This window comes from Sapajus apella, unplaced genomic scaffold (genome assembly GCF_009761245.1).
Source record: "Sapajus apella isolate SASKATOON/1434 unplaced genomic scaffold, GSC_monkey_1.0 scaffold73, whole genome shotgun sequence".
Taxonomy (NCBI): Eukaryota; Metazoa; Chordata; class Mammalia; order Primates; family Cebidae; genus Sapajus; species Sapajus apella.
The window spans coordinates 7,472,932-7,498,397 of NW_022437013.1; the positions used below are offsets into that span (position 1 = coordinate 7,472,932).

At 43.1% G+C, this 25,466-nt stretch overlaps 2 protein-coding genes across 6 annotated transcripts in view; one reads left to right on the top strand and one right to left on the bottom strand.

Annotated features, from left to right (window-relative positions):
• Window positions 1–2,720: 2,720 nt before the first annotated feature.
• NCBP2L (nuclear cap binding protein subunit 2 like) lies at window positions 2,721–3,252 on the bottom strand. Its single transcript, XM_032250966.1, has one exon. It carries the CDS (start codon window positions 3,250–3,252, stop codon window positions 2,788–2,790), a length of 465 nt encoding a protein of 154 aa, XP_032106857.1. The 3' UTR covers window positions 2,721–2,787.
• Window positions 3,253–23,328: 20,076 nt separating this feature from the next.
• TSC22D3 (TSC22 domain family member 3) overlaps window positions 23,329–25,466 on the top strand; it is a 65,992-nt gene continuing 63,854 nt past the window's right edge. Inside the window, exons 1-2 of one of the 5 annotated variants that reach the window (XM_032250894.1) lie at window positions 23,329–23,427; window positions 24,868–25,290. In XM_032250894.1, the coding sequence (XP_032106785.1) occupies window positions 23,381–23,427; window positions 24,868–25,290 (470 nt within the window). In that variant the 5' untranslated portion in view covers window positions 23,329–23,380. Of the gene's footprint in view, window positions 23,428–23,689; window positions 23,805–24,134; window positions 24,242–24,404; window positions 24,609–24,867; window positions 25,291–25,466 lie in introns of those variants that run through there. The other 4 variants (XM_032250898.1, XM_032250901.1, XM_032250896.1 and 1 more) reach the window with 4 other exon arrangements.

A 25,466-nucleotide genomic window follows, 5' to 3' on the forward strand; every position in this document is an offset into this window, starting at 1 on the left:
CCCGCTGGCCTGCCAGAAACAACTGGTAATGTCTGGAGACATTTTTGATTGTCACAAGTTAGAGAGAGAGAGAGAGAGGTGAGAGAGAGAGAGAGACTGAGAGAGAGTGCAAATGCATGCTACTATATCTAATGGGTATATGAGGCCAAGGGTACTGAATTCTATAATGCACAACACAGCCTTCCACAACAAATAATTATCTGGTCCAAAACATCAGTAGGGCTGAGATTGAGAAATCCTGGTCTAGAGAGTGACAAATCCAGACTGGAACAGGAGGACAGACAGATTATGGAGAGGAAAGTAGGAGGGTATCCATAGAAGGTTTAATTTTTTACAGAGTTTGGAGGAACTTAAGGGGTACAATAAAGGCAAATATAAGAAATAGAGAATGGTAAACAAAAATTTCAGAAGAAAAGATATAATTGTTGGAATCTTCCTGGCTTTGCAGGGAATTTTATTTATTTATTTATTTATTTATTTGGAGATAGGGTCTCACTCTGTCACCCAGGCTGGAGTGCAGTGGAAAAATCTCAGTTCATTGTGACCTTGCCTCCTAGGCTCAAGTGATCCTACCACCTCAGCCTCCTGAGTAGCTGGGACTGTAGCCACATGCCACCATGCCCAAATAATTTTTGTATTTTTGGTAAAGACAGGGTTTTGCCATGTTGCCCAGCTGGTCTTGAACTCCTGGCCTCAAGTGATCCATCTACCTTGGTCTCCAAAAATGCTGGGATTATAAGCATGAGCCACTGCACCTGGCCAGGGAACAATATTTATATAGTCACAGTAATAAAATGCTCTATACTAATTGTAAAATTTTGGAATTAACTGAAAGACAGAGTGTGGACAACTTTATCAAATTTGACAATGTAAAAATAGAATATAGATGAAAAAAGCTAGAAAGTAGAAAGGGGAGGAGGAAAGATGAAGAAAAGGCAAAAGGATGTTAATATCTTCATCTTACAAAGTGGGGAGTACTATATGGTAGAACAAAAAATGGGGTATATTTGTTTATATTAAAGTTACAGGAGAACCTGCAGTAAACTGTATAATTCATCGCTAATATTTACGGCCTCTTCCTACAGATCCTTCTCCACTCTCTCAGAATCAGTTTTGACAACACGTTTTGAGAATGGAAGTGTGAGCGAAAGTGATGGATATCACTTCTGGATGGAAACTTGAGGAGCCAGGACATGACTTGTTACTTTATTTTTCCCTCTGGTCACCATCATTCCAGACAGTGGTTATAATATTAGCCTGGGCCCCAGAAGGAGGACAATCATGGCATGGAACAGACCCCCACATTGTGTAATCAGCAATGGAAATGTAGTGAAAGGAACAGAGCTTAGTGATTTTAAGCAAGATTTTTTGACTGTTACTACTGCAGCATAACCTAACTTATGCTATGTAACAATAAAGAAAGTAAATACAGATGCTTATTGACTTATGATGGGGTTACATCCTGATAAACCCATTTTAAATTGAATATATTGCTAAGTTTAAAATGCATTTAATACATCTAGCCTTTCAAATATAGTATAGCATAACCTACCTTAAATGTGTTCAGAACACTTACATTAGCTTACCCTTGGGCAAAATCATCTAATCCAAAGCCTATTTTATAATAAAGTGTTAAGTATATCACACAATTTGTTGTATACTGAAAGTGAAAAACGAAATAGTTGTATGGGTACCTGAAGTATGGTTTCTACTGAATGCATATTACTTTTATAGCACTGTAAAGTCAAAACATTGTAAGCCAAGCCACTGTAACTCAGGAACTGTCTGTAAAGTGTTGTGAACTATATTGAGAGGATGGAGAGTAGAGAAGTGCAAATGGGAATGTAAGTGAGCTACATCCTCATCTCTGAAAGCAGGAAGTCAGTAGATAGCGTTTAAAAAGAAAATAAGCAGTTATGTTATTTGGAGATATGGAAAAAACTATCAAGAAACAAACAAACCAAAAACTACTAAAAATAATTAAGTGTTATTGTCCAGGGAACAGGCGTAAGATAGGAAGAGGTGGGGCAGGAGGGTTTTTGCTTTTATTACAAATTCTTGCAGATTTTTTTATGGCTTTATTTTTTTGAGATGGAGTCTTACTCTGTCACTCAGGCTGGAGTACAGTAGCATGATCTCCGTCTCCCGAGTTTAAGCAATTCTCCTGCCTCAGCCTCCTGAGTAGCTGGGATTACAGGCATGCACCAACACACCTGACTAATTTTTGCAGTTTTAGTAGAGATGGGGTTTCACCATGTTGGTCAGGCTGGTCTCGAACTCCTGACCTTGTGATCCGCCCACCTCGGCCTTCCAAAGTGCTGGGATTAGAGGCATGAGCCACCGTGCCCGGCTCTATGGTTTCAAATAATAGTGCTTATGTTTCTTTTAATAATTTTTTAAAAAATTTCCACTTGTTTGACTTCATTTTATGCAAACTTCAAAAACTATATAATTTCAGTCTTCAGGAACATGGTCATAGAATCCAACGGAAATCTTAAAAGGGAAGTTGTGCTTTGGTTGACTCTGATCTTACATACCTAATTTGTTCCTGAAGAACACTTCACTTTGGACCAACTAATAGACTGGCAATCTGACAAGCAACTTCAAAATTCAGACAAAAACAAACAGATTTTTTTGTTTGTGCCATTTAATAAATTTTCACAGAAAAAAAAATGTATCAACTAGTAGGGTAATTTAAACCTGGAATTGGCAATTTGCAGACTTGAGGTTGCTCTTTAACGCACTTTTTAAGGGGTTAGAGTTTCAACTTTTTCTCTATGGATTGTTCTAGATCTGAGCCTGTCTTCCAAAGCCTCCTCTACCAGGATCAAAATCTTCATGAAACTCACCCATTACCTGACCCCCAGATACACCACGACCATACTGTCGACCCTCTCTAAAACCTATATCCCAATCAGTGTGGATAATATGTTCATCTAGGCAGGTCCCATTTAGAAACCACATGGTATTTTCAGCATCGGCTCTGCTATAGTATTCTACAAAACAGAAACCACATGCTCTTTTCGTTATTTTATCCAGGCCCATAAATACATTCCTGACATCACCACATCTACTAAAGAGCTCATGTATTTGCTCTTCGGTTGTATAGAAAGAAAGATTCTCCACATACAATGTGGAGCTTTCCCTCAGTAATTTTTCCTGCTGAAATTTACTGCCACTGAACTGGTAGTCCTGGTAGCAGCTCAGCTCCAAAGCAGGGTCTTCACATAGAATTTTCAGGCCTTTGGACATGGTGCTGGGTGAGCAGCGTGCAGATGGCTGTTTTCGGTCCAACTTGGCCACTGAAAACCTAAGTTGAGTTGGAAAAAAAGAGGGAAGTCAAAAGTAGGGGAACAGAAGTGTAAACCTGTGAATATTTAACATATTTGTGTCCAGATACAAGAACATTTCATCTCTTGACCATAAGGATCATGTCAAGGCAAACTAAAAACAGAGTTCCAGTCCCCAAAATGTGGTCATAAAATCCAACTTCCTGAAAGAGAAGTTGTGCTGTCTTTGGTTGACTTAGATCTTATATACCTAATCTATTAACAAAGAACACTTTTAATAACAGTATGCTCTTGGAAAATATGTAATAAAACAGTTAAATGGATCACATTTTCACAGAGAATGAGCACTAACAATTCTGATCAAGGAATAAGCATCAGATAAATCACATATACAATCAATGTTAAAGCACAAGTACAGTTGGGACATACTCTTAGTTTGCAATTCAAGTCTATAATATGGAATCAATATATTGCATTGTTGAGTTACACAGAGGGTACCTATACACCATCAAATATACAAGTAGCTCTATAAAAACGAAAACTCTCTGGTATCATAAATTTGACCTAAATTAAGATTAGATTTTATTAACAATAATTCTGCGTGTTCAAAAGGTAAATAATAACCTTTCTAGACAATTTTAACTAATTCCTTTTACTTCTTTACTAAAATTTCCTACAGAATTCAGAGGCATTAAACATGATTTAGTTGGTTTTAGCTATACTTTTCAATAATAGGCCTTAGGTCTCCCTGTTTCTGTTCTATTTCGCAGTGTTTCCCAAATTTTAGCATGAAAGAAATACCTGCAAAATGAGATTAAAATACAGATTCTTGCAGCCCAGTCTTAAGATATTCTGATTCAGTAGGTTTGGAGAGGCACCCAGGAATTAACGTTTTATCTTACACCCCTCAGTGATCCAGATGCGAATGGTCCAAAGACCACACTTCGAGAAACTCTGCTAAGGAAGTACATTTCCTTAACAAACATTTAATAAGCATTCTACTTGCCAGACACTATGACAGATGCTATAAATACAACAGTGAAAATACAATTTTCAGAAATCACTGTGTTCCCAGCACCTACATGAACAACGCCTTGCACACCATGGACACAATAAATATTTGTTAATGACTGGATGAATGTATGAGCTCATAATTGAGTGATGAAGCCAGACAAATAAACAAAAAAATACAATATGGTGTAATCAATACTATTTTAGAGCTATTCATGGAGGAAGGGGAGAAGGGAATTTTAACATTTATTGGGGATCTACTTTGTGACAGGCACTGTGCTCACTTGCCACTACATCACCCAGGAGGAGAAGCAGTTACCTTAGCTTGGGGACAACAGGGAAGGCTTCTGGAGAAGTGGCTGCATGCACTGATTCTGAAAGGACAAGGAAGGTATGAGTATGTGTGTTGGGGGTGGTGGGAGGGCATAGGAGTTTAGGGAATGAACCAGGCAGAGGAAACATGTGCAAGGGCAGAACACAAAGAAAAAACAAAAGCCCAGAAAGCTGAAATGGAAGCTTAAATAAAACCAGATGCAAACAACAGTGCTGTACAATTCAAAGCAATAAAAATGAGAGTCCCTATTTAGATGTCATTTGAAGAGAAGTAGGAAGCCCACTGGCCAAAAATCATCTTCCTGACAGCCTGCCAAGGATGTCTGAAAGTATACCACTAGACACTCATTACTTTAAGTCATTGATAAATTACCCCGTTATAAAACAAATATCCCTCCTAGACTTCATCTCCTTTGTTTTGTTGTTGTTGTTTGTTTTGTTGTGTTTTGTTTTGATCTAGTGACTAGATTGGCATATCAGAGAATGTGATAGCTATAGTGGATTTCATTTCATCCAGGCATTGGACAAAGTTTCCCATAATTTCCTTGTAGATGAGATGGCAAAATATAAGCTGGATGCTTCAGCCATTTGTTGAGATGAGCCTATAAATAGTTGAATAACCATAGCCAAAGAAGCGAATGAATAGTTTGGTGTCAGAATGGAAGGAAAGTTCTAGTAGAGAGCCAAAAGTCATTATTATTGGCCTCGTCTTGTTTGGCTCATTTATAACTTGGCTCACTACAAACAAGAGCTTTTAAAATGGTCAGAGCAGTCCAAAGACAATGGGCTGCCTTGAGCTAGGCACTGAGTGGTTCAAGCCAACCTTGAAGAACCCTTTACCCAGTCGTACGGCAGTGGAGATGTCCCTTTGAATCGGTGTAGTGTTATAAATCAAGCATGAATTTTGAAGTCAAAAGACCTTGGTTCAAATCTCAACTTCACCATTTACTAGCAATGTGTCCCTGGACAGGCACTTAACCATATTGATTTCAATCTTCTCATCTGTAAACTGGAGAGCAAAATACTGACTTTGCACCAAATGCTGTGATGATGTCATATGTAAAAGCATCTAGTACAATGTTTGATGCACTGTAGGTGTTCAATAAGCAGTAGGTATTGTATCAATATTCTGATCAAGTGATTCAGAATAGGCTATACAAATACATATCAGATCTACCTGTAACACAAAAATAAGAGAGACTTTGAAATGATCTGGGGGCCGGGCGTGGTGGCTCACGCCTGTAATTCCAGTACTTTGGGAGGCCGAGGCGGGTGGATCACGAGGTCAAGAGATCAAGACCATCCTGGTCAACATGGTGAAACCCCGTCTCTACTAAAATTACAAAAAATTAGCTGGGCATGGCGGCGCGTGCCTGTAGTCCCAGCTACTTGGGAGGCTGAGGCAGGAGAACTGCCTGAACCCAGGAGGCGGAGGTTGCAGTGAGCCGAGATCACGCCATTGCACTCCAGCCTGGGTAACAAGAGTGAAACTCCGTCTCAAAAAAAAAAAAAAAAAAAAAAAAAGAAATGATCTGGGCAGTCTTAGATAATGCTGAGCCCAAATTGACAAGGTAATTGATGGATAATACTTAAGAATAAATGTAAGGCTGGGTGCAGTGGCTCACGCCTGTAATCCCAGCACTTTGGGAGGTCAAGGCAGGTGGATTGCTTGAGCCCAGGAGTTCAAGACCAGCCTGGGCAACACGGTAAAACCCCATCTTTACAAAAAAATACAAATATTAGCAGGGTGTGATGGTGTGTGCCTGTAGTCCCAGCTACTTGGAAGGCTGAAGTGGGAGGATCTAGAGCCCAGGAGACTGAGGCTTCAGTGAAGCCATGATTGTGCCACTGCACTCCAGCCCGAGTGACAGAGTGAGACCCTGTCTCAGAAAAAAAGAAAAAAAAAAAATACATATATATATACATATATGTAAAGTATTACTTTTAAGCTCAATACATGGCAAAAGGACAAATTGAGGGAGACTGGGAAAGATAACTGGCTTGGGAGAGTTGTTTTATAATTTGAGGCATCCCCTACTTTATTCCTCTTTTCACTTGTTTCTTCATTCACTCAATAAACATTTATAGAGTGCTGTGCTAAATTCTGGGGAAACAATAAAAAGTAAGATGCAACCCCTTCCCTCAGGTAGCTCACAATCTGGGGAGACAGACAACTTAACATGTAAATTGCGGCTGGGCATGGTTGCTCAAGCCTATAATCCCAGTACTTTGGAAGGCTGAGGTGGGCAGATTACCTGAGGTCAGGAGTTCGAGACCAGCCTGGCCAATATGGTGAAACCCTGTCTCTACTAAAAATACAAAAATTAGCTGGGCATGGTGGCACACGCTTATAACCCTAGCTGCTTTGGAGGCTGAGGCAGAAGAATTGCTTGAGCCCAGGAGGTGGAGGTTGCAGTAAGCCGAGATTGTGCCATTGCACTCTAGCCTGGCCAACAGAGAGGGACTCTGTGTCAAAAATAAATAAATAAAATAAGATAATTGCAGTGCAATGTAATTATTCTAATCACAGGAACACACAGTAGGCCCAGATGTAGCACAAAGCAGGGAGTACAAAACTACAAAAGAGGATGAAGAGGGGAAAACAACTTTCTAAAGGACCTGATTCCTAAGCTTTTAAATTTATTTTTATGTTTTATTTATTTTTTTTTTGAGACAGAGTCTTCCTCTGTCGCCCAGGATGTAGTGCAGTCACATAATATCAGCTCACAGCATCCTCTGCCACCCGGGTTTAAGTGATTCCCCTGAGTCAGCCTCCTGAGTAGCTGGGACTACAAGTGCACACTACCACGCCTAGCTAATTTTTTTTTTTGTATTTTAGTAGAGATGGGGTTTCACCATATTGGCCAGGATGGTCTCGATCTCCTGACTTCGTGATCCACCTGCCTCAGCCTCCCAAAGTGCTGGAATTACAGGTGTGAGCCACCACGCTCAGCCTCCTGAGCTTTTTAAACAAAAATTTTACGTTGCATTTACTGTTTTGAATAGTGAATTCAGATTTGTGGTACAAAATACAGAATGTACAAATAGGTGGATGAAGTCAGTCTTCTTCCCACTCCTGTGCCCCAGCCACCTAATCACTGTCACTAGTTTCTTGTGTATCTATCCAGACATACTCTGAGTCCAATTTTGAAAGCTGAATGAAGATTTGGCTGGAAGGCCAACGGGTCATTCTAGGCAGAGAGAACAGTGTGTACGAAGGCATGAAGGCATGGTGGGGAGTATTCAGTCTGACATTATTTGAGCAAAGAAAATAAGGAAAGGATGATAGGAGATAAGACTGGAAGGGTAGGGAGGGCCAGGTTGTGATGGACCTTGTAAGCCTTGTGGAGCAGCTTGGGTTGTACCAGTAAGCAGTGGGAACCATGACAGGGCTTCAAGCAGAGGAGTGGTGTAATCTGATTTGCATTAGAGAAAATGCATTCTATCACAATGTGAAGGATAGACTAAAAGGGAGTAGGCCAAGAGGCAGGAAGACCAGTTAAGGAGCTATTTGAATAGTCAAAAAATAAAAAGATGATGGACAGCCTGGACTAATAATATGCTGCAGTAACATAAAGGAAAGACGTATCAGATAGATACTTAGAAGACAGACAGAACAGGTCTTGGTGACTGGTTGAATGAGAAATTTAGGATGACTACCCAGTTTCAGCACTGTGTAGATAGAGGTCAATTGTGTAGACAGAGGTCTGAGTCACCAAAATGGTATCAGTTGGGCAGATAGAAGAGGAGGAGCGGATTAGAGTAAAAAAGATGGATTTGAAACATACTGAGTTTGGTCTTGAGGTGCCTGTAGGATGTGCCATATTATACATATCTAATATCAACTAGTGTACAGTTTTGGAGCTCTCAAGAGAGACCTGGGACTACAGACACAGATTTGGGGCTCAATAGTATGGTAGATAAAACCATGGGTATAGATGAGATGATCTAGGGGAAAGGTGTGGAATGAAAAAACCTGGAAAAGACTGGCATTTAAGGGGTGGCAGACAAAGAGTTCACAAGACAGCATAAGAACGAGTAATCACAGAAGAATGAGGACAGTCAGGAGATGTGCAACATCACCAAAGCCAAGAAGTAGGCACTTTCAAGAGAGTCATGAGGACAGAAGTAGGGTGACAGCAATCAGTTATGTTAAATACATCAGAGAGAGATCCAGTAAGATAAAGACTTAACATTTTTTCATTAGATTTGGCAGTTAGGATGTCATCAGTTTACTTAACAAGAGAAGTAACAGTGGTGTTCTGGGGATAGAAAAGCCATAGTAGGGACTCAGTTTCTAACAGGAGGTGAGGAAATGGCGGGTGTCTACACTTTAGAAAGGATTCCATAACAATAAAATAAGAGAAATAGGGCAAATGCCAGTTGGGGATAAAGGCGAAGGAAAGTTTGTTTGTTTCTTTTTTAAGGAGTGAAAGTTGAGCATGTCTGAAGGTTGATGGGAAGCAGCCAGGAAGTAGAGAAGGGGTTGTTGAAGATACAGATGAGAGGAGGGATAACTGATGAAGAAAGTCCTCAAAGAGGTGGGAAAGAATGGGCTCCAAAGCACACGTAGAGGAATTAGCCTTGAACTGGAGAAGCTATGTCTATTTCTGCAAAACCAAAAAAAGAGGAGGTGAGGACATGTAGGGACACAACCATGTTGCAGGGTGGGGTGAGGGCAGGAAAGTGAGTGTTAGCATCCGATGACCTAGATTTTCATAATGGAATAAGAGGTGAGATCATCTGCTGAGAATAAAGTGGATCATTGAAATTGGTTGGTGAAGCAGAGTGGAGGTAAAATGATTGAAAAAAATGAAGCTTATAAATGGGTAATCTATGAGGACATTAAGATCACTCAGAATGGTGGCTAGAGTTGGGGCGGAGACGAAGACTATCAGTGAGGTGCTGAAATCCTCAATAAGTGAGAGAACTGAAGTATAGTAGATGACAGTAGGAAGGATTGGAAGATGGTGGCTGTACCATCTCTAGGCCCCATGGGATAAGAAAGAACAGAGAAACTCTACTGCTAAAAATAAAGTTTTCTAGTAGATGTTAGGTACCTGACCCAAAGCAGGTACTCAATAGATGTGAAGAAGTGAGTTACTCTTTTTTAAGCTAGCATGATCATAAAATCACATTAGGAATAATCTTGTAAAGGTAAGGCATGTAGTAACACTACTGTCCCAGTGTTTTCTAATCTCCTTTCTCAGAGCTACTGCCTTCATCTGGAGCAGGAAGCAGCCTGGCTTTTTAAAGAGTCCAGATCCTTGTTCCTTTCACATAGCTGAAACAATCCCATCATTAGTTTAAGGGAACCATTGAGAAGATGGTTCTCATATATCTGCAATATATCCATGTACCAGTATATCCATTGCATCAGAAGATCACAGGAAGTGGCAGTCGCAATGTACTCCGTGCTGGCCAAACCACATAGTGAGCAGTACATTCCACTTCTAGCTGCCGTATTTTAAAGTGAACATTTACAAATCATAGTATATCTAGTGTTTATTGAGTGAATGAAGGGTCAAGAAGTAACTGAGGACTGATTAGAAATTGGGCATGTTTAGTTTAGCAAAGAGATGTTAAAGGGAGATATGACAAATGTCATGAAACATTGAAAGTGCTATTTCTGCTCCATATGATAAAAGTAAGATTAATGGATAGAAGTTACAAAGAGAAGATTACAATTACTTTTTAGCAGAGTTTTTTTGTTGTTGTTGTTTTGGTGGTTTTTTTTTTTTTTTTTTTTTAGACGGAGACTCACACTGTTGCCCAGGCTGTAGTGCAGTGGCACTATCTTGGCTCACTGCAATCTCCGCCTCCTGGATTCAAGCAATTCTCCTGCCTCAGCCTCCCAAATAGCTGGGACTACAGGCATGCAGCCCCATGCCCAGCTAACTTTTTTGTATTTTTAATAGAGATGTGGTTTCACCATGTTGACCAGGATGGTCTCAATCGCCTGACCTTGTGATCTGCCCACCTCGGCCTCCCAAAGTGCTGGGATTACAAGGTTGAGCCACCATGCCTGGCCATTTAGCAGAGTTTTTAATTCATCTAGTGATGAAATGTGAACTTACCTAGTCTATTCATGTGCAGGCTGCATGAACACCTACCTGCTAAAGGTGTTAGAAGGGTCACCGCCATGATTAACCTCCCTAAAGGTTAAAGAGAAGATAGAAAAGCAATCCAGTTGCCAGGGACAACAGATCATCAAGTTGATCTGTAAACACTGTGGAAGAATATTTCCTACCTAAAAAGTACAGCTTGGTTGGAGTGGAAGGCTCTCCTTGACTCTTGCTATTGGGGAAAATTAGTCAGAGAGTCTAAAAATAGAAGGAAAACATGAAGAATGGCTCAAAATGATCAGTCAAAATCATAAGAGGACAGAGGAGGTGGCAAAATAAAGTAAATAATTTCTTCCAGGAAACAAATTTCACTGAGCTTTTGGAGTTGGCAGGAGGACTCTGCAAAGAATCTTCTCAATGGTTCCCTTAAACTAATTGTTTCAACTATGTGAAAGGAACAAGGATCTGGACTCTTTAAAAAGCCAGCCTGCTTCCTCCTCCAGATGAAGGCAGTAGCTCTGAGAAAGATTAGAAAACACTGGGACAGTAGTGTTACCACATGCCTTACCTTTATAAGACTGCTCCTAATGAGAGAGAGAGCTGAGAGCGGTTGTTGAGGCCTGGAACCCTGTGGCCAAATATCTACTTTGTTCCAAGAGAAACTCATCCCTCACTCTCCCCACACCATGATATGTTTATGTTTAAATGAGTAGTTAAACATAAACATGTCATGGGGTGAGGGTGAGGGATGAGAAATTGCTTAATGTGTACAATCTATACTGTTTGGGTGATGGTTACATTAAAAGCCCAGACTTTATCCACTCTGCAACATATCCATGTATCAAAACTGCACTTGTACCCCTCAAATTTGTACAAATAAACATGAGCTGAAACAGACTGGCAGAACCAAAGCGGAGACAATGGCCTGAGACAGCCTACAGGAGAAAAGAGGATAATGAGTGACTGTTTAGTGTAGAAGCTGATCTGGATTAAATTATGAAGCAGGTGTTAATAGATGCTTGAATGTTGTTGTTTATCATCTGCACTATATGGCCTTGCTTTTCAAAGTGTTGTCCATGGACTAGCAGGAACAGCACACCTGGGAGCAGGATCTCAGGCCCCTCCCCAGACCTGCTAAATAATAATCTGCATTTTAACAAGTTTTTGGTGATTTGCGTGCACAGCGCAGTTTGAGAAGCACTGACGTATGTGGTTTCTTAGTTGAACTTTTGCCTAACAAAATTATCTGTCCGTTCCTCCTTCCTTTTCTCCCTTGTACCACCTCTCCTAGTTTCCCAATCTTTGTTTCCTTGTGAACTGGCAAATAACTCTAATCATGGCTGATGGCTGCAAAAGTAGTATTCCCAACATACCCAGATAAAGAAAAGAAAAGGGTGGTCAGAAATATATTGTAAAGCACAGGTTTGAGCAGTAGGAAACCATTGACTTGGCCTCTAATTGTGCTGTCTGTATAACTTTTGTCAAGTTCATTGACCTTTCTGATCTTCAGTCTATAAAATAAGGGTCATAATAGTATTTATTTAACTTATAGTGTCATTGTGAGAATGAAATGAAATGAGGGGAAGGTATGCAAACTGCCTAGCACAGTGCCTGACAAACAGTAGGTGCTCAGTGTATGATAGTCATTATTATTGAAAGCCATCAGTTTTGAAGTAAACTTAGAACTATGTTATAATTCTACGGATTTTCAAAGTCCCCATGAGTCTTTCTGGAGAGCCTCCAGAAAGCCCTGTGTACCTCATCCAATTCAACTTTCTTGACTCCTGTGCCAGCAGCCAAGCAAAAATAGTTCTTACTCCATTGGATTGTCTTCTTGTTTTTGCTGAATTACCAAGATTTCCTACTTTCTTTTATTGCAAATGGCCCACACTTTTAGTACATTAAAGCTAAAAAAAAAAAAAAATCTTTTGTGGACTGGCCTGGAAATGTAATTCAATTTATAACATTTTTTTTTATCCTATGGAAAAATGCATGTCACCTTCCAAGCAATTGACTTGGGAGTCAACTTTGAGAGCTCAGCCTGTCTGTAAGTTGCAGGCTGACTCTATGTCAATATGTGGAGTGGTCACAAAAGCTAGAATTCCAGAATTCCAGAGGTTGCTGAAAGGCAAATGAGAATGCTACAAGGAGTGGAAAGTAGGGCAAACAGATCAATCTGTGTGTACAGTATCAAGATTTAGAAAGCTAATACAGGAAAGGAGATATACCTCTGGAAGGATATTAAAAAACAGTCATAATGACAGCACAAACCATTTTTTTACTATGTCAGGTCAGGGGCCCCTAATCAGTAGCTTGGGATCTACAAACAATATCAAGGCCTTGCAAGCTAACTCTCCAACATGATCATCCTTCCCCTGCCCTGCTCTCTGCATTTTGCCAGGATTCTCAGCTCAGAGAGGAAGACAGTAAGCAGCATCTCCCCAATCCTCTTCACTCCCACGCCCTGACAGCCAGCCCCCAGATTCAGTCACTTTCCTTCTACCCTTAACTTCCCTCTTCCCAGGGAGATCAAGGTGTCAGGAATATGCAACATAGTTTTTCCTTACAAAAAGGATGAGGACTCCTATACTGGGTAAAATGAGATGACTGGTGAAAACAGGGCCCCCAGGATGGAGAGGGCTGGAAAGATAGTAAAAAAGGACCATGAAAAAACAAAGGACTTTTGTGCCTTCTCCCTGAAGTGGTTAGCAAGAAAATCAACTGTATCTGGGGAAGTCTGGGTTAACATGGCAGCCAGCTAACACAGTCTGATACCCACCATCTAGAAATGCCCAATAAAATATCCATGAAGCTCTGCAAAAAAAAAAAAAGAAAAAAAAAAAAAAGAAAACTTGCACTAGCTATGGAAACTAAGGGAAAAGAAACTGCTAATTGCTAATGGAGAAGGAATTTCTGCTAGCTGTTGTGGGGAGATGGGGTGGAGTGAGGAATATGTTTACAATCTACATAAACTCTACCCTCTTATCCAGAACAGCAAAAGTGCCCAACAAAGTTGGGGAAAGCTTTTGATTCACTTCTATCAACTGTCCTCAGACTGGAAACACAGAGGCTGATCAGAAAACCAGTGTCATCCCTTTAATATATAGAAAAATTTTCAAGTGGTTTCATGGTGTAACGGTGAGCACTCCGGACTCTGAATCCAGAAAAATTTTCAGAGGCAACAGCTCTGTTACATTTCTTCCACCACCAGTTCCTGTATTTTCTTTCTTCCTTTCTTCCTTCCCTCCTTCGTCTCGCTCTATGGCCCAGGCCGGAGTGCAGTGGCACAATCAAAGCTCGCTGTAGCCTCAACCTCCCAGGCTCAAGTGATCTTCTCACCTCAGCCTCCTGAGTAGCTGAAACCACAGGTGTATGCCACCACACCTGGCTAATTTTTGTAATTTTTTTTTTTTTTTTGTAGAGATGGGCTTTTGCCATGTTGCCCAGGCTGGCCTTTGAACTCCTGAGCTCAAGTGATCCACCTGCCTCAGCCTCCCAAAGTGTTGGAATTACAGATGTGAGCCAGTGCACCTGGCCAGCTCCTCTATTTCCTATATGCTTTGTGGACACCACAAATTAAGAACACCATGTGGCTGGTGATGGTGGTAGTGGTGGTTAGGGCCAGAGATTGTTATGGTTGGGGCCAGAGATTGTTATCAGGAAAAGTTCTGAACATAAGCATGCTTGGAGACATTATATCTGAAATAATGTAACATGACAAATTGCAGAGCTGGATGACCCAAAAGATCAGAGATGGAAGATTCCATCTATCTTAGCCCAGTCAAGCCTAAAAATAATGATAGCAGCAACAATACTATCAACTACCAGCATCTGCTGTGCAATTATTATATGCCAGACACTATATTAAGTACTTTACATGCCATGCATTATCTCATTTATTCCTCATAGCAAACATAACTTGCCATTCAAGTTTGTTTGAAAAGGTCAGGTAAGGGCCGGGTGCAGTGGCTCACGCCTATAATCCCAGCACTTTGGGAGGCCGGGGTGGGTGGATCATGAGGTCAGGAGATCGAGACCATCCTGGCCTATATGGGGAAACCTCGTCTCTACCAAAGTACAAACAATTAGCCAGACGTGGTAGCACACGCCTATAGTCCCAGCTACTCGAGAGGCTGAGGCAGGGGAATAGCTTGAACCAGGGAGGCAGAGGTTGCAGTGGGCCGAGATCACGCCACTGCACTCCAGCCTGGTGACAGAGCAAGACTCCGTCTAGAAAGAAAGAAAGAAAGAAGAAAGAAAGAAAAAGAAAGAAAGAAAGAAAGAAAGAAAGAAAGGAAGAAAGAAAGAAAGAAAGAAAGAAAAGAAAGAAAGAAAGGGAAAGAAAAGAAAGAAAGAAAGAAAGAAAGGGAAAGAAAAGAAAGAAAGAAAGAAAGAAAGAAAGAAAGAAAGAAAGAAAGAAAGAAAGAAAGAAAGAAAAGGTCAGGTAATGGTGTCTACCACATCTTGAGCTGACTATGTGGTAGGTACTAAGTGTTATACATCCGCCATCTCATTAGTTGAATGCCTATTAGGCACCAAAAATGGACTTGGATAAGCACTTTGTCCTCAATTATCCTTCAAGCCATCATCTCCTCTAGGAAGCCTTCCTTTACACTTCCAATCTGTGCTTGCTATGCCATTCTTTGTTCCTTCCATCACCATCCTATGCTTTATTCCATCACAATCCTTATATATACTGTGATTGTTTCTTTACTTGCCTGTGCTCCCACCCTGGACACACACACACAAACACACACACATACATACATATACACATGCATGCACACCAGACTGTGAGTTCCAGAGAAAACGCTGTAGATATTAGGATGCAATAATATATAACCTCCATGGAACAGTTCTACAAAGACAGAGGTTACTGTACGTGTTAATTAGCTTGATTGTGGTAAACATTTCACAATGTATATCAAAACATCATGGCGTACAGCTTAAATATATATATAATTCTTGGCCGGGCGTGGTGGCTCACGTCTGTAATCCCAGCACTTTGGGAGGCTGAGGAGGGCAGATCACTTCTGGTCTGCCTAGCCAACATGGTGAAACCCTGTCTCTACTAAAAATACAAAAATTAGCTGGGCGTGGTGGCAGGTGCCTGCAATCCCAGCTACTTGGGAGGCTGAGGCAGGAGAATCGCCTGAACCCAGGAGGCGGACTTTGCAGTGAGCTGAGATCATGCCACTGCACTCTAGCCTGGGTGACAGAGCAAGACTTTGTCTAAAAAAAAAAATAATAATTATATATATAATTCTTCTTTGCCAATTATACCAAAATAAAGCTAAGGAATATAAATAAAAAGAGAAAGGAAGAAAGGAAAGGAGGAAGTGAGGGAAGAAAGGAAGGAAGAAAGGGAGGGAGGGAGAGAGGGAAGAAAACATTTGCTGCCCCCTGCCCTAGAAAGACTTTGTAGGGATATGGCCTGAGCCCACAGGGACCCAGATATCCCAAGTCTCCAGGTATGCGGGCTGCTTTCTCAAGCAGCTGATTCTGACAACCCCATCTGCACCCCTGCAGTCTCTATCAGGGGATAGAGACTGGGGAAGGGAGTGTATGGTTCCAGATACCCGTTCTGTACTTAATAAAAGGCAGGTGTTATGTGGTCTCTTAGATCAGCCACAGGCATTGGGGTTGAGGATCAGGGTGACCTTGGTGTACTGACTGACTTACTGGTGAAGCCTCAGCAAGGATGTTTTGTCACCAAAGTGGTCACTTCTGCACTATCTGTAGAGAAAGAGAAATAGACTGAATGTAGACGCACTAGGATGTCAACAACAGTTACCTGTGGTGACATTCACTGTTCTCTTAAATTGTACCATGAACATGCACAATTTAAAAAGGAGGGAGCTAGGATCAAAGTTGCTCGTAAGTGGCAGAATTGTGAGTTTTGAGACTTCTTCATATTATTCAACAACATGAATTTTCTAAAATAATCCTTCATTACTTTTATAATGAAACTATTTAACTTATATAAGTAAAATAAACTAAGATTTTGGCAAACCATAAAACTAGAAAGTCTCTCTCCTTCACTTCCTTCTTTCAACACCTAATCCCACCACTAAAGGAAACCACTGTCAATAATTTAGTTGGACTCCTTCCACGGGGGATCAATTTGAATTTAAGAGACAGAAAAATGTGTGAATTCTGAATAGAGAAAATCTCAGTTTAATAGAAGAATGAAAACCCAACTATAATAAAAAATAAATCAGTGTTTAAAGCTCTAAACTTACCAGCTGTATTGGGGTTGACCTCTCTGAGACGGTGTAACTTCTTAGTAGTCTACTTTCCCCTGAGAAAAGAAGGAGAAGGGGAAGGAGGAAAAAAAAGATTAAAAAAAAAACACTAGAGATTCTTGAGGACAGGAACCTTATACTGTTACTATTCTTTCTATTTAAAGAATTATAATGATAACCAATTATTGAGCTCCATGAGGAAAGAGTGGAGAAAGCGGCCCTTAATCTAAATGAAACAACCTGATACAAGTGCACATTCACACACTCTTCTATAAAAATCCCCGTCACTTGGGCCAGGCACAGTGGCTCACGCCTGTAATCCCAGCACTTTAGGAGGCTGAGGCGGGTGGATCACGAGGTCAGGAGAACAAGACCATCCTGGCCAACATGGTGAAACCCCGTCTCTACAAAAAATACAAAAATTAGCTGGGTGTGGTGACGCATGCCTGTAATCCCAGCTACTTGGGAGGTTGATGGAAGAGAATTGCTTGAACCTGGGAGGTAGAGGTTTCGGTAAGCCGAGATGGCACCATTGCACTCCAGCCTGGGCAACAAGAGTGAACTCCATAGAAAAAAAAAAAAAAAAAAAATCCCTGTCACTCATACACAAACATACTCAAACACCTCCCCCACAACATACACAATATCCACACATAAGCAAAGCTCCATACAGAAATATAGTCACAATCACAGAGACTCAAATATCCTACATGTATAGGATCTTACTCATTGCCTTATTAACTCTATCCCATTTAAATCAGTTCTTAATTAACATTCTCTTAACACTTGCATGTTTGTACCATTTTATTTTTGTATATAAAAACCTTGGGATGAACATTGACATCATCTGGTCCAGCTACCTATCAGCAAATGGAGGTGTCTACGCTACTTGAGATCTCTAAATGTCTGTCTTCTACTTGATGTTCCCCAAGGACAACTTTTATTCTTTTTTATTTTATTTATTTGTTTTTTGAGACGGAGTCTTGCTCTGTCACCCAGGCTGGAATGCAATGGTGCAATGGTGCAATCTCCGCTCACTGCAAACTCCATCTCCTGGGTTCAAGTGATTCTCCTGCCTCAGCCTCTTGAGTAGCCATGCCCGGCTAGTTTTTATATTTTTAATAGAGACAGGGTTTCACCCAGTTGGCCAGGCGGGTCTCAAACTCCTGACCTCAAGTTCAGATGGGCAACTGAGGGAAATTGAAAAGCCAGGCTGTGCCTGGACCCCAAAGACAGCTTTTCAATTTCCCTCAGTTGCCCATCTCCATATTTTATTTCCCCTTGGTTTATCAGATATTTATTAGATATCTATGATATCTAATAAATATCTGATAAACCAAGATATTTATATCTGATATCTAATAATTCATTTTATCCATTTCTTAATTAATTTCTAATTTTTTTCTAATAAACTCAATTTCTAAATATAGAAATTGTGGTATGTGGCCAGGTGCCTCATGCCTATAATCCCAGCACTTTGGCAGGCCGAGGGAGGCTGATTACAAGGTCAAGAGATCGAGACCATCCTGGCTAACATGGTGAAACCCCCTCTCTACTAAAAATACAAAAATTAGCCGGGCGTGGTTTACAATGTACAGCACGGGGACTAGAGTTAACAATATCCTATTGTTTACTTGAAATTTGCTAATAGCATAGATCTTAAGTGTCCTCACTGCCCACACCCACACCCACACCCACACAAAGATAACTATGTGAAGAGATGAATGTTAGCTTGACTGTAGTCTACGTATGTATGTGTGTGTGTCTGTGTGTGTGTGTGTGTGTACAGCCATGATATACACCTTAAATATATATAATTTCGATTAAAAAGTAAAATAAAAACAAAAAGTTTGTGGTTGAGAGCATTAAAGCTCCCAAACCTGGCTACCTTTAAGAATCATCTGGGGATCTTTTAAAAATGTAGATCCGGGCTGGGCACAGTGGCTCACACCTATAATCTCAGCACGTTGGAGGGCCAAGGTGGGCAGATCACTTCAGGTCAGGAATTTGAGAACATCCTGGCCAACATGGCAAAACCCCGTCTCTACTAAAAATACAAAAATTAGCTGGGCGTGGTGGCACCCTCCTGTAATACCAGCTACTCGGGAGGCTGAGACAGAAGAATCGCTTGAACCTGGGAGGCGGAGGCTGCAGTGAGCTGAGATCACGCCATTGCCCTCCAGCCTCGGCAACAAGAGTGAAACTCTGTCTAAAAATATATAGAGAGTTAGATCCCAAGCCAGGCGTGGTGGCTTACATCTGTAATCCCAACACCTTGGGAGGCCAAGGCGGGTGGATTGCTTGACGTCAGGAGTTCAAAACCTGCTTGAACAACATCTCTACGAAAATAAAAATAAAAAAATTTAGCCAGGCGTGGTGGTACTCACTTGCAGTCTCAGCTACACTGGACGCTGAAGTGATAGGACCGTTTGAATTTGGGAGGCAGAGCTAGCAGTGAGGCGAGACTGCACGCCTGTAGTTCCCGCTACTCAGGAAGTTGAGTTAGGAGGACCCCTTGAGGCCGGGTAGGCCCGAGGCTGCAGTGAGCAGAAATCGCACCACTGCACCCCACCCTGGGCGGCAGAGCTAAACTCGGTCTTAAAAAAAAAAAAAAAAAAAAAGCCTGTCTTGGTGGCTCATGCCTGTAATCCCAACACTTTGGGAAGCTCGAGGCAGGCAGATTGCTTGAGCCAAGAGTTTGAGACCACTCTGAGCAAAATGGCAAGACCCTGTCTCTACAAAAATTAGCTGGCCCTGGTAGCGCACGCTTGTAGTCCCAGCTACTCAGAAGGCTGAGGTGGGGAGACTCCTAGAGCCCGGGAGTTCGAAGGTGCAGTGAGCTGAGATTTCACCACTGCACTCCAGGTCTGGGCGACAGAGGAAGACCCTGTCTCAATGACAATAATAATGATAATAATAACAATATTAAGACCGGGTTTGGTGGCTCCTGTAATCCCAGAATTTAGGGAGACAAAGGCAGGTGGATCGCTTAAGCTCAGGAGTTGAAGGGCAGCCTGCGCAATATGGAGCAACCCCGTCTCTACTAAAAATACAAAAATAAGCCCGGTGTGATGACGCCTGCCTGTAATCCCAGCTACTCGGGAAGCTGAGGCACAAGAATCGCTCGAACCCAGGAGGCAGAGGTTGCAGTGAGTCTAGATTGTGCCACTGCACTTCAGCCTGGGTGACAGAGTGAGGCTCTGTCTCAAAAAAAAAAAAAAGTAAACTTCCCAGGTGATTCTAACGTAAGCATCCTGGTGCAAATCCAAGGCCTGAAGTTTGAGTGGGGCTTAAGTGACACTGAATCAGGGTCAAGTCCCATCTCTGCCCCTTGCCGGCTGTGTAACCTTAGAAAACAATTCCATGTCTCTGAGAACTATTCAAACAAGGCTGCCACACAGGCTTGTGATGATGAATCAATAATAGAAAATGGCTATAAAGCTTTTAGCACAGTGCTTGGCATATAGCAAAGGCTTATTCATCTAATATTGTTATTAATATTATAAGGCGGTTGGTCTAGAACTCTTCTCCCAGGCTGGAGTGCAGTCAAAAAATCGCTGCTTACTGCAGCCTCGACCTCCCCAGGCTCAGGTGATCCTCCCTGCATAGCTGGGACTACAGATGCACATCAGCATGCCCAGCAAATTTTTGTACTTTTTGTAGAGATAGTGTTTTGCCAGGTGGCCCAGGCTGGTCTTGAACTCTTGGCCTGGAGGGATTCGCCCACTCTGGCCTCTCAAAGTGCTGGGATTACAGGCATGTGCCACTGCACCTGGCCTTAGAACAGGTACCTTTAAAAATTCAGGGGATAGACTGGGCATGGTGGGTCATGCCTATATGTCCAGTACTTTGGGAGGCTGAGGCAGGTGGATCACCTGAGGTCAGGGGTTCAAAACTGGCCTGGCCAACATGGCAAAACCCCACCTCTACTAAAAATACAAAATTAGCTGGGTGTGGTGGCACATGCCTGTAATTCCAGCTACTTGGGATCCTGAGGCAGGAGAATCACTTGAACCTGGGAGGCAGAGGTTGCAATGAGTCGAAATCGCGCCATTGCACTCCAGCCTGGGCAACAAAAGCAAAACTACTTCAAAAAGTCAAAAATAAAATAAGAATTCAGGGGATAAATTAACTTAGATGGGAAAACATTACCTCTTTATTTCCACCAATCTCTAAAATTTAGATTTCCTTCAACTACAAATGCAGAGAACAGATCACAATAGTGTTAGCAGTACCTGTGACTTTGTCACCAATAGAAATCACAGTTTTATGTCACATTACTGTTACTACAGCTATCTTTAAATACGTTTACAATTATCATTACTTTCAAGTTGCCATGGTTATCCGAGTTGCTTCTAGGTCTTGTTATTTATTACGTTAATAACAAGCACTTCTATAACTATACCAGCTTCCGTATCTCACATTTTATTCTCCAGTAACACTGAACTGCTTTGTAATCCAAACCCGGCTATCAGCATACACTGTTCTCAGCCCCAAGCCTCTATTCACTAGTCTCTCTACCTAGATTGCCCTTCTCTCCTACCCCTCCTCCACACCCTCACAAGACATGCCACCCCTACTCCGTCCACACACACCAGGTCTCCATCACCACTTACTATTTGTACTGTTTTTGTCTGTCTACATCTCTGTTTCTCCAGCTAGACCATTAAATCTTGGGGAACTTGGGCTGTGTTTTGTTCCTGGCACAGGACAAGCTCACAGTAAGTGACTGTTGAATGACTTCATCTGAGAAAAAGATGCCCCTTATTCGCTCTGCTCCACCCAGAAAGCTACCAGCTCTGTCTGGAAGTGGGGACTCCCCTCTGCTTTCTGAGTTTATGCAAGAATGTTTTGCTGCTTAAAGTCTCTCCATTCAACACAATGTATGTCAGCAAAGCAAGGCTTCACAGAAGGGAGCCAAGGTGGCCCTGCCCAGTCAGCCTTCCCCCAAGGAGGTATGCAATATGTCAATACAAGCTGGACTTATATGCAAATACATGGTAGCTCTCTGAACTCTATCTCTGAACTACCTAGTTTTTTTTTTTATATCTCAATTATATTTATTCTTGATCCACCTGGATATAGTATGGAAAGCTATACTGAATTATTAACAATACTGCTTGAGAGCAAGGACTACAACAAGGGAAATGTCAAGGGGACAGAATCTTGAGTTTAATTGTGCCAAATGCCAAGAAGGAAATACTTCCACCAGGCCCTCATCCCAAGGTTATGCACAGAGATAAGAGGACTCAGGCAAATATAGAAACGAAAGTCCCAGAGGTTCTCAAAACACAATGTAAATAAACACTTATGGATCTAATGTATTTTGTTATAACGTTTAACATGAAATAATCATAAACGAGAGGAAAAAACACAAACACTGTAATTAAAAAACAATTTAGTAGACTATAAGTCTACACAATGCAGACAAAATTTCATATTCTACTACCTCCTCTGGCATTTACCCAAGAACATTTTTTTAAAGCAAAGAAGAAGAAGGGAAATTAATACATCTAAAGGATTTGCGTTTGAGAGGAGAAACAGAGACTCCTCAGCAGTCTGTTAGAACAAAAGGACCATACTCTCAGGTTTGCAGCTATGATCAGTGACCCCCCAACACCTCTTTCATCTCTGACCTTGGGATACTATCAAGAGCCAGAGGTACAGCTTGTTTCTGGCTTTCTGGCTGCTACAGCTTAGAGAGCACCACCCCACCTCCATTTCCCCCAAATTGCAGGGCACATATAAGACCCACAGGGCCTTAGGTAAGAGTTATGATAGTTGGCTGCCCTTTGCTCTTAATCGCGGGGCTGATACTTGTGGTACCTGGAGAAAGTTTTAAATCTAGGGAAGTCCAATCTGCAGGGACTCTGGCCAAGTGAAGTTCTACTAGAGAAAAAGGCCGTGATTGGTGTTCCTGCCTATTAGCTTGGCCAAGGAGCTCTCTTAGTGTAGGAATTCCGCCTCCTACACTTCTTCCCTGCTACTCTCAGAACCAATGCACTGTGGATTCCACCAGGAAGCACCTCTGGTGCCTCTCAAAGAGCTAACTCTGTGACGCAGGCAGAGAATGTTTGATGTCTTGGGCACTAGATGGCAGTATATACCGCTCTATTTTCAAAGGCCGGCCTTGTGAATGAAGGAGCCGAAAGAGGGGTGGGGAGTACTGACTGAAATGTAAATCTGAGTTTTACGTGAAAACTGGACATCATGAAAAGTTTAACTTTTTTTCAGACACTAATAATTATTGAATCCTACACATTTAAAGTATTCCAAGTCTCTGAGTTCTGAAGCACCCTGGAAACCCACCACTTGCCCACCCACAACATCCCTCCATCTTACAGAGCTGGGAGCTGCCCCTCAGGCCTGTGAACATGCGCTCGGTACGTCTATTGAAAGGGGAAGGACAGACGGAGATCAACGAAGGCAGCAGGTGATGTTCAGAAAAGGAGGAGGAAAGCAAATTTGGAGAAACAGGAGACGGTAAATGACGTGAAGAAACAGACGGCATGCTGAAGTAAGAGAAATGAGGGAAAAATAAAATAAGGGAAATGACGAGGGGGAGAAAATGAGAGAAAGAGGAAAGAGGAGAAAAGGGAAATGAGAAAATAGAGAAAAGGAAAAAAGAAACAAGGAAAGAAAGGTAAAAGAAAGGAACTGGGGGAGAAAGTAAAGGAAATCGGTAAAGAAAAAAGAAAAGAGAAATAAATGAGGGAAATAGTGAAATGAGTGGAAGCAGAAGAGCAGAGAGAAGGAAGGGGAGGATTGAGGAGAGACTGCGAAGGGGCAGAGGGAAGCTGGGACAGAGACAGACTCTGAGGGGTTCAGGGAAGAGAGGACACAGCGAACCGGGAAAGGAGGTGAGGATACCGTTAAGTGAGCAGAAAGAGACAGAAACTGAAGCGAGTTGGAGCGTGCTTATGAGTTTTGCTTAAAGCATTTATTGGGTATTCCTCATGTGTGCCTGGCACTCTCTGACTCTGCAGAGGCAACCGCTCTCCTTGCACGCCCCCCTCAAAAAAACAAAAAACAAACAGGCTTATGGCGCGCGGCGGTTTAAGGCCACTTGGGGCTCTCTAGGGCGTCGTCTCTCCTGTAGGGGGACCCATTCGAGGTGAGACTAGAGACGTTTGCCCTCCCGCAGAGCTGGAGCCCCGCGAGACCCGGCCACTAGGGGGGCGCGGGGCTGCGTGCGTATTTCTGGCCAAGGATGCGCCATCAGCGCTGAGACAGCCCGAACCCAAACGTCTGGCACGCCGAGAGAGAGCCGGGCCCGCTCCCTTGAGCGCGGGCGAGGGTGCGAGCGGCAGCCTGGATGCCAGGGCACGAGGGTGCGGGTGGGGCAGGGCGGGGGGTGGAGGGGCAGGATCCAGCCCGCTCGGGGCCAGCGCCTGCCTGCCAGGGAAGCGGCGGAGGAGCGTCCTCCGCCGGCCCCTCTGTGATAATTTACATGCTGTCATATTCCCGTGCTGACTCCAGAGCGTGCAGCTCGCCCACTCGCTCACTTGCTCTCAGCTCCTGCCACCGCTCAGCCGTCACAGCCCAGGGGAGCCCGAGAGCCGGAGAGCCTGCAAGCCGGGGAGGGAGGGAGCAAAGGAGGGAGGGAGCAAGGGCGCGCCCCGGCTCTCCCTCTGCCCTGCTGCCCGCCCTTCCTGCCGCCACAGGTCCGCCCCAATCCCTGCTCACACTTGGGAAACTTGGGACTGCGCTGGGGCCGCGTGTGGCACCTCAGTGGGGCGGCCCCGGCCTCAAGAGGAGGGGGAGGAGGAGGAGGAAGAGGAGGAAGTGAGCCCGAAGGATCCGCTCAGAGCTGTTTGTCCAGCTGTTTCTATTCGCACCCGGAGCAGAGAGCAGTACAGCCAGAAGGGGGCCGGCCGAGGGTGACTGGCTTTAGGCGCTAATTTCCAACTCTTTTCCTTACAGCTTGTCTTTTCCAGGCACCCTGGAGTCCCCTCAGGCCAGCCCGGCGGGCGCGCACCTGCCAGCCGCCCCTGACCCCTCAGGCCAGGCGACCTCCGAGCCTGAGAAGATGGCCCAGTCCAAGATCGACTGCCGCTCACCTGTCGGTCTCGACTGCTGCAACTGCTGCCTGGACCTGGCCCACCGGAGCGGGCTCCAGCGAGGCAGCAGCGGGAACAACAACCCGGGCAGCCCTACAGTGAGCAACTTTCGGCAGCTGCAGGAAAAGCTGGTCTTTGAGAACCTCAATACCGACAAGCTCAACAGCATAATGCGGCAGGATTCACTAGAGCCGGTGCTGCGAGACCCCTGCTACCTGATCAACGAGGGCATCTGCAACCGCAACATCGACCAGACCATGCTCTCCATCCTGCTCTTCTTCCACAGGTGGGTGGTTCGGCACACGGTGGGAACTCGGTCCTTGCTCGCACCAGCCTCTGCTGCACCCTCACCTCTGACAAAAGGGGCAACTAGGAAGTTCATGAGGGGCATTGGGGAGGTCTGACTCACAGGCTGCAGTGACTGGACCTTGAGGTTGCCTGGAATACTGCGGAGCTGAGGGA